This window comes from Sceloporus undulatus, chromosome 4 (assembly GCF_019175285.1).
Source record: "Sceloporus undulatus isolate JIND9_A2432 ecotype Alabama chromosome 4, SceUnd_v1.1, whole genome shotgun sequence".
NCBI classification, from domain to species: Eukaryota; Metazoa; Chordata; class Lepidosauria; order Squamata; family Phrynosomatidae; genus Sceloporus; species Sceloporus undulatus.
The window spans coordinates 127,345,455-127,355,308 of NC_056525.1; the positions used below are offsets into that span (position 1 = coordinate 127,345,455).

The 9,854-nt window shown below is 40.9% G+C and overlaps 1 protein-coding gene across 1 annotated transcript in view; it reads left to right on the top strand.

Annotated features, from left to right (window-relative positions):
* The window catches only part of RGS5 (regulator of G protein signaling 5), a 32,945-nt gene extending 23,150 nt beyond the window's left edge, over positions 1–9,795 (top strand). The window contains exons 3-5 of the mRNA XM_042463392.1: positions 1,188–1,249; positions 3,937–4,103; positions 5,007–9,795. Of these exons, the coding sequence (XP_042319326.1) occupies positions 1,188–1,249; positions 3,937–4,103; positions 5,007–5,168 (391 nt within the window). The 3' untranslated portion in view covers positions 5,169–9,795. The remainder of the gene's footprint in view (positions 1–1,187; positions 1,250–3,936; positions 4,104–5,006) is intronic.
* The last annotated feature ends 59 nt before the right edge of the window (positions 9,796–9,854 follow it).

Below are 9,854 nucleotides of genomic sequence, written 5' to 3' on the forward strand. Positions count from 1 at the left end.
CTCCTCCTCTCCTTCTTCTCCTTCTCCTTCTACTTGTTTCTCCTCTTCCTCCTCTCCTTCCTTTTTGCTCCCTTTCTCCTCCTCCCCTTTCCCCTTCTTCTTTTTCTCCTTTTTCCTCTTCCTCTCCTTCTGTCCTCCTGCTCATCCCTCCCCTCCCGGGAGGGGGGATACTGGAGCGTGGAGGGCTTTCTGGGGCCTGCCTTGGCTCGGAGGGGCTTCCAACTGCCAGCGAAGAAAGCGTGGTACCATTGACTGCCTTTTTTTGAGGCTGAGAGAGTGTAGTTTGCCAAAGGATTTGGGGAGGGGATGTCTGTTCAGAGGGGGTTTGACTTTGCCTTTTTTTTGAGGCTGAGAGAGTGTGTGTTGCCAAAGGAATTTGGGGGGATATTTGTCAGGGGTTTACCTTCACCTTCCCTTAAGGCTGAGAGAGTGTGACTAGCCCAGTGGAGATTTTTTTTATGTCCAAAGAAGGTATTGAATCCTGGTTCTCCTCCACTGCTGCCTCAGATGCAGAGGTGCTCCAAAATCTCTATGTCTTTAGATTCTATTATTATTATTATTACTAACTGAAAGAAAGAAGCTGGCAGCATGAGCTTTCGTAAATTCTGCTTCCTCAGATGCATTTAGCCTCAGAAGTACAAATCTCTTTTTTATAAGGATTTATATTAATGTTTTTTAAATTATTAATGTTTTTGGCTTTTAGTTGGTTATGTCCTCCATTTTTCTTGAATGTCTTACATTTTGGGGGAAATTTTTAATCCTACATTTGCCCTACATTTTGGTCTAAATTTTGTCCTACATTTTTCTACATATTGTCCCAGTTTGGTCGTAGAGAATTATGGCAACCCTAATCCCACTCCCACACCAAACCTTTCCAGGTGGCTTTTCTTTCCACACCAAAATACCAAGCAGCCTCATTCTATCACCTTACCCTCCTTGCTGTGGGAGAGCTATGCATTGTAGGTAAGATTTTCATGTATTTATTTATATATGGAGAAACACTAGAAATTCAGAATGTTGTAAGTTTGGGCAACACACAGTATAACACGCCTGTATTTATTCTTCTTCGCTATGAAGGATCTAGATTCTGACAAAATATCACTGTTACTAGATCTCCTGTTATCAATTATTGCTTTTTCTTTCACTTAATTTAATGGGTACATGTGTATTTTCTTTCATGTTTTCAGACCTTCTGCGGAGGAGGCTTGGCAATGGCGCAACTCTCTGGAGAAACTCCTTCAAAATCCTTGTACGTCTGCCATGATGCTCTCTTATAATTTGGAACACTTTTTCTAGTAAAGAACAGTTGGCTATGAGTAGATGAAACAGAAATAGTGATAATTATATTTACAAATAAAGTAGTAATTATTTATAGTGTAAAGGTCCTGGATCAATTGGACTCCCCCTTCTATTTTAATACAGAGTCCTACATTCTAAATAGCCTGAAGGCACAGATCCTGTCTGAACCTGGAAGCTAAGCAGAGTCAGACCTGGTTGATACTTGGAAGGGGCACTGTCAGAGAATACTTGATGCTATAGGCCAGTGGTCCCCAAACTTTTTCAGGCTAATGCCCCCTTTCCTCTTGGGCGATAATCCTAACACCCTCCCAGACAATTGTTTTTTATATTAGGTCTACTATTCTACTGCAGATTCAAAACATCCAATCTCAGTTGCTGCTCCCTTTGCACCCAGTCACCTTGGGAGCAGCAATCATGCAGCTGGTTGAGCAGTGACCAAGAAGTCTCTCACTGTGCCAGCCTTGCAGCAAGAGCCAATCTGGACGACAGGCTTCTTGGTTGCTGTTCATCCATCTGCTCAGTTGCTGCCCCCAGGGTGACCAGGTGCAAGGAAGAAACTTCTTCCCAGAGAGGAGGGACTCTTAATCCTTCATTGGGGCAGAGCAAAGCACAGTCGGAGCATATATAGGGGGTTTACAGAGGCCACATGCTCTGGACTGGAGACTGGTGCAGACCAGGAAAGGGAGACTTTTTGACTACACGAGCCCCTCCAAGACTCAGGGCTCTATCCAATAATCAAGCACAGATACTCCTACCCCAGAGATATTATTATTATTGTTGTTGTTGTTGTTGTGTTTATACCTTGTTCTTTAGAAATGCTCTCAGACATGTCTTCCCTACAAAGCTTCAAGTGTCCACTCCCCCATGGAAAAAAAAATGTTTTTTCTGTTACCTCTTCTCTCAGCCTGTCTGATGAAAGAAAGCAGGGGCTTCAGTGCAACTCCAACCTGCTATCCAAGTCCCAGGACAGCCCACAAAGCTTAAGCAGGCTCCCAAATCTGAAAGCTCCTTTTTGCCCTCACTTCTCCCCCATAACATGTTCTCTTTGTTGCAGTCTGTTCCAAAATAGTGCTGCTCTGAGCCACAGAAGTGATGTCCTGTGCCCAAGCCTTGCACAAGTTTCTGAACTACCACTAGTAGCAAAAGACACTGGTAAGGGAGTGAACTCACTTGGGCAGGCAAAGAGCAGGAGACACTGAAAAGAGGTTTCATGCAATCCTCATCCCTATCATGGTCCAAAAAGTCACTGGTTCTGTAGGGTAATTTAATTTTCCTAAGGCTTCAGCCTTTAATGAGGAAACAAAAATGTCAAAGCCATGCCTGTTAGGGTCTACCTTTAAGTCAACACAGTAGCAGGAATGTGCCTTTGTCTAATTATGGCCCGGTACACACTGCCTGCAAAAGGTGGGCTGGAGCCGCCTCTCTTTGCTGTGCAGTGTTACCACAGCAACAAAATGGTGTGGTACCACTGCACAGCAAAAAAAGGAGCACTTAGAAGCAGCTCCTGTTTGCTGTGCAGCTGCGATGCAGCAAAGCGCCACAGAATAGTGTGATGACGTTGCAGGTGCGCAGCGCCATTTGGATGCTGTGCAGCTGAGACATCACCGATGCTTGTGACGTATGAGTGGGGCTGCACAATCATGTCGGCCCCCACACGTACTAGGACTCGGCAGCATGCACTTGGTGCACGCCACTGAGCCCTAGTTTTGGCCCCAGGCCAGTGCAAAGCACCAATCTGTATCGGGCCTATGTTTCCCTAAGAAAAATCCCTATCTATCTAAGGAGGGGGAAGGAGAATGCAAAAATCTTCCAACAGGTTCCCCTTGTCTTTCTTGTGCACCAATGCTTTGACTGAAGGCCCCCTGCTTTTCCCCCTCACCACCCCCCTACTGCCCCACTTTTCCCTCACTGCTTCCTTTGAACCTTCCACCGCCCCTGCGGGGCTACCACCTAGTTTGGGAATCACTGCTCTAAGCTATATTTCAAAGCTGGAAATGACAACCACCTCTGAATACCTCTTGCTTAAGAAAACCTTATAGAATTAACTTGATTGCCGTAAGTTCATAAGTAACTTGAAGGCAAATGTATAAAATATTACATGCTAAATATTACCTCCCTTGATGGTACTTATGAGAATATTTATGATTAAGACAGTATTTATAATGTCGTAGGTCTGGCTTATGGCACCAATAAATGCTGAACTGGATCCCAACTAATATTGACATAGTGCAGAGGAAGATCCCATCCTGCTCTTCTGTCTCCTTCCAGCACAGCTTTTTTGATCCATAGCCAGAGAAAGATATATAAAACTCAGGAGCCTGTGAGTTGCAGTTGGCCAATAATGGTTTTATGCTGCAGCCGATTTGAATTGCTATCTCTACCGTAGTAGGTAGCTTGCCAGCACTGATGAAATCAAATAGGATTAAGAAACTGGGGTAGCACTATATTCTTCAAGTATAGCAATAATTGTCTGTATATACAATCAAGGAAAAAGTGATGCAGAAGTTTAATAATAGTGGAGTCTGACCTTCTTTTTCATGTCAAAGGTCAAAGCTCTCTTCTTCTCTTCCTCATTCCCTTGCATTCGTAAATCCATCATTCAAAATGCTGAAAATTTCTCAATGTTTGTCTGTGCAGATGGGCTTGCCAGCTTCCAGAATTTTCTCCAGTCTGAATTCAGTCAAGAGAATATTGAATTCTGGATTGCTTGTGAAGACTATAAGAAAATAAAATTTCCTCCTAAAATGGCTGAAAAGGCCAAGAAAATTTATGAAGAATTCATCCAGAGTGAGGCTCCTAAAGAGGTCAGTTGGTTGCACAGTAAGGGAAAACACCTACTGGTTGTATGCTAGGAGATGTGGAAATTATCCCTTTCATTGTGAGATAATTCTAAGCTCCACCTGCAAAAAAGAAAAAAGAGCCAATGCATCACCAAAAAGGGAAGGTAACTGAACACCAAGATTTGCATACAGTGTTTGTGTCCTGATTTATATGTATAGATGCAAATTCAGAAGGCATTACTATAATTTAAATAGAAACACAATGTACCTCCCCCTACCAGGGAAGACCATGTTTAGGCGAGCATGTGTGTACTCGGTCTGCTCTCCAGATGCTAATGACAGGACGCTGACTTTCAGGCCTCTTTTCTCCATTTTTCTGTTGTTGTTTTTTTGTCTATAAATCTGACTTGGATCAGAATGCCCTTCACATAGAAAATTGTCTTCTGACAACAGTTCAAATACAGCAAGGGTGGAGAACTTTGGCTCACCAGATGTTTTCAAGTTCCACTCTTTTCATCATTTACCACTGGTGAGGCTGATGGGACTTCAGCCCAAAATGACTGAAGAAAAAAAGTTTCCCTAACCTGAAACAGAGACTTGTCCTCTGTAATGTAGGGTGTATGAACATCCTAGCCAACCATCCATCCCTTGACTATTTAACATGTCAAGTATTGTTACTCAAAATGATAGGGTCCCAGAATGGCACACACAGTTGACTTCAATGGGGAAATAATTGATTTAGCTCAATAGGAAACAGTGAGAGGGCTCAGGTAATGTTTTAATTTTGCAATAATTTTAATTTAGCAATTTTGCAATAAGTCTCTTCACAAAGTATATTGTTGATAGCTCCCTTGTTTTGTATAGCAGTGTGAGGAAATGAGATTGGTTCCATTCCCACTGGGATAATTTTTGCCTTTCTTTTACCAGGTAAACATTGACCATTTCACCAAGTCTGTGACCATGAAGAATCTGGTGGAACCATCTGAGAGCACTTTTGACTTGGCTCAGAAGAGGATCTTCATGTTGATGGAGAAGGATTCTCTCCCCAGATTTGTGCGTTCCACGGTCTTTCAGGAGTTAGTAAAGTAGCAATGTGGCAGAGCTGTGCTAGGCTTTGATACTCTTGTCCCCAAGCAGGGCCATTGCTTACTCCAATTATTAGCAACTAATGTGTATCTTAGCTACCTTTCCTTATGTATATTTTAGGCTTCAGTTGTTTAAAGGCTGATGTTGCTAAATATCTTGTCCATGCTGTTTGGTCTCTCTGTTCTTCTTTCCAGATGATTCAGTCTTACCCTTTCCTCACATTTCTTCCCTCCCCCAGCCTGTCACTGACACTGATATAAAAACTGTTGCAGAAAGGGGCAAGGTACCTGGTGGGTAACCAGCAGGGTTTGAAAAGCTACACTGGTCATCCCTTGTTAAATATAACACAGGGTCAGTATTTACACACAGAAGGCCAATCCAACTCTAAATTCTTCTAATATGTTTGATCCAACCATTCTAGATTTAAGAATGTAATATGTTTTCCTCTGTTTGAAGTTTCCTGAGAGAACTAGAATTTTGAATAGCGTAACCTGTACTTATCATTAATCATTAGCAAATAAGTCTGTGACCAGACAGACCTGTCTTTCCCAATTTAATATACCCTAGACAAGTTTTGTAGTGCAGCCAGTGGGGCATGCTAGCTGTGGATGATAGGAATCATAAATCACCATATTTAGGAGATGCCAGTTTGGGAAGGCTGTGTCAGATGGCGCACATACAATGGTTTGAACCTTCTATTGTTTGTATTTATTATCTCCATCAAACATCAATTGCAAATTAATCAGTAATGCATAGAATCACAAATTTAAAAAAAAGATGAAGGAAGGCTTTCAAAAATGCAGTCTGTCTTGCAGAAGAATGGATTAGATCCGCACATGTCATCTTACTATTTATTTATTGCTAATTGAATGACTAAGAATGCAAGTACAGGAATACGAGAATGAATAAGAATGGGAACAGAAACAATATTGCTCTTATGCCTTTTTACTTAAATGCTTTAGAGAGCCTATTCACATATCATCATCTCAAAACTTTGGTACCACATGGTGATTTCACACCAGCAGTTTCTTCTATTGAAATGTTATTTACACCACTGTCTGGTGAAATCTGGTGTATCTCATACCACAGAGAAGAGACTAGCATATATTAGTCCTTTCTGTATAAGAGAGCACTTGAATATATACTCACTGTGGGAAAGCGATGTCATAAAATTGACCGTGTAATAATTAGTTACATTGACATGGAAGTGTTTGAACCCTGAAGTTTGTAACAAGTATGTGATGGTGGTTTCAGGTTTACGTCTCAATAATATAAATATAATATTAATAGGTTTGATGGAGCTATTTTGCCCATTGTTTGGAACTAGGCCAACCAGCTGATCAGAACTAAGCAACGAATTAAAGTTGCTGGCAGAATAATTGTTACATCTATCATCCTCACATTTATTGTAAGCGCCAATGCTCTTCAACAAAGAAATTCTCACAACAGAAAAGAAGCAAAGAACAAGACTGAACAGTGACCATGCTAGTTTTTTTTAATGACAAATGTTTATTTTCTGGAATTAGTAAAACTAACCTTGCCTGCATCAAGCATGGTGCTGGACTGCCCTCATTTCTTTTGCAGGCTCTAGCAGGCAGCAGGCCAGGAGTTTGTTGAGCTCCTTGTGGACTACATATGGCTTAGTGTACAACTAGTTGCACAAAACTGCTCTTCTAGAAAGAAGACTAAAGAGAATGTGATAGTTTTTCAGACAGAAGCCAATGGTGTCCCAACCTATTGTACAGTGCTGGAGTTAAGGGAAGGGATATGTAGATGATAGCATTGTGCATTTTCAAAATATCCAACTAAAAAAAATTTGGAGATGGGAACAGAAAGAAAAAAAATCAGATAATCAGTGTCCAGACAGCATGACTTATTTAGCTACGTAGGTCTCTTATTTATCATTTCCTGCATTACATTTATTGGGATTACAATTTCTGTAATGGCCCTGCCCAGCCTTCCCTGCCTTTGCACAGCCTTACATAATGCTCCTGAGGTACAGTACTCTTTTCTGAATTATGATGAAAATATCTGTGGTTATATATTATCCTATTAATTTGTTCTGTAGCAGGCTTGTCACAAAGTGATATTTTAGATGCAAACCTTAAGCCTCAAGATGAAAATGCGAATGAAATATATACAGTATAATCAACGAGTTTTATCTTGTGCAGATTGCATTGATGTGGATAGAAAAGGTATTCAATGGGATGAAGAAAATGGAGTTAAATTCTAGAAAACTTATCAGTGCTACTAGTGTAAATGGCACTTGCTAGAGTATGTATGCATACTCTGAAGCAGTATGCCTCTGTCCCTATCCCAAAAAAGCTGATAGGTGCTCTTCAGAATATCTGATCAAGGTTGCACACAAACATTTCTGCTTGCTGAATCCCTGTGGTAGGAAATTGTGCGTATAATTCTCATTTGTGTGAGTGTATAACTATTTTCTAGATATATAAACAGGACTGTTTAATATAATTTATTCCATTGTCTAATGATATGTTGTAATACAGCATGACTAACCCATAATATGCCCTCCTCATCTTTGATCTATTATTTTCCACTGAGTGGCTTCAAATTACAGGAAGGTTTGGATTTTCAGATAAAAGTGTTGAATGCATTTTTCAAAAAAGGGATCATTTTTGAGAACTTTTTAAAGTTTTGATATTTCCCAGAACTAAAATAGTTAGGCATAGATTAAAATATAAATATGTTAAAAATAAAACATAAAGACTAGGTGCCAAACTCTTTTAAATTTGAGATGAAGGCAGAATTTAAAACTGAAATAACTTTGGCAGACTTTGTTCTTATAAAACTTTGGTATGTTTAAATAATAGTTTTATTTATTTTATTAAAAATTTGTTCAGTTCTTATTCATTACATTTCATAAGGTAGGGCTCATGGGACACTAATGCTTTATTTAAAGACAACAGATCTACCACCAAATTTAATGGATCCCTCACAGTTTAAACCTTGGGTGTATCCACAATGCATAATTAAATCAATTCACACCACTTAAATTGCCATGGCACTATCCTACAGAATCCTGGGATTTGTAGTTTCATGAGGCACCAGAGCTCTGTGACAAAGCAGAATACCTTACCAAACTACAAATTTCAGGATTCTGTAGGATAGAGTCATGGCAGTTAAAGTTGTGTCAGACTGCTTTAATTTTGCAGTATGGATAAACCCTTAGTGTTGGCCAAAGAAAATATCATGCTATGGACCACTGAGGTACTAAGAAAGCTTGTGTTGTCACTACAAAACCAAGCAGACTGGTGCCTGTATCACAGAAACAGAAGGTCCCTTTTACCCTGCTGATAGCCAATGTTTGTGTCTGATGTATTATCACGGTGACATCATAATGCTGGTCACTATTATAATTTACTCACTTAGAAAAACTCAGGAACCTAAGCATCGTTGCTACCATGTTCATATGCAGCACACAGAGTTCATGCAGGACAATTTCCAGTGGGATTGTGGGCAAATCCTATGATGATGGATACAGAAGTGGGAAGTCAGTTAAGGACAGCAGTGTAGAAGATGCTTATTACCAGCTTTAATACATCTGTATTAGTGCCCTATAAACTCAGGTATTGGTTCCTTGAGTTTAATCTAAAGTTTCAAGAGTCTAAAACTAAAGGAAATCATCAACATCTTAGAGTAAGGAGACAATCACCGAATCAAGGTAAATGGCTGGATATTTTCTCAGGCTTGCCAAGTGTTGTCATTTGCTCTGCCCCACCAGATTCATCTTGAACTCCGAGGCACAGCCAGCTCCCTTGCCCTGCTCTACTGCATTCAGTCCTCTAGCTTCATCAAGTCTGCCTTATTAGACCATCTTCTTTTAAGACCTGTCAAGTTCCAGGTGCTATTCCTTGAGTCTCAGATCTACTGCTCTCAGAGTTATAAACATTATACTCCCTGGTCTTTTAAGAAAACAGTTTGAAAGGAAATCCCAAACACTAGCTGCTTGAAGATGCTTTAATAATCTTCTTTCCTGAGGAAATCTCTGACAACAAGTGATTCATTCTTGCTGGAGGTCTGCTGTGGGCTGGTGTTTTCTCCTGGGCCACCAGCCTTCCCATAATGCTGTGTGCAAATGTTGAGATGGAGGGGGGGGGGGGGCTATGTGGGAAAGGGATCATTTGAAAGAGCTTACTGTACCTACACATGCTGATAACTGAATAGGCCATTTGAACTCCTCCTCCCTAGAGACTTGTTTTCCAGTTTCTCCTGGCACCTGGGAGCCAAGGTTGGTGCTGCTTATGCTGCTCCTTGAGCTCTTGCCTTTGATGTTACAAAGAGCTTGTCAGGTCAGTTGAGATTATCACAGTGCCCTTTTCCATCTTTCAATCCCAATCTCAGCATGGCAGATCTTTCCAAAGTATGAGAGGAGTCCAGATCAGGTATGAGATGCCTCTGACCTGGGCACAGAGACGTGTAATAAAATCCATTCTTAAAAGTTTTAATCTGTGCTGAGGTCAAAAGGGAATGACAACAATCAATGACAACAAACAAAAGTGCAGGACAACAATCTCTGAAATGTTTCACTGAACAGCCTACCCACTTCATTCAGTGAGACAGCGAGTGACATAAAATGGAATAAGCAAAGGCCTCATCTGCACTGCAGAAAATGGGGCCTCCCGACTTACCGGGCAGGCCGAGTTGCTGGGGCCGTTCAGGGCGGTC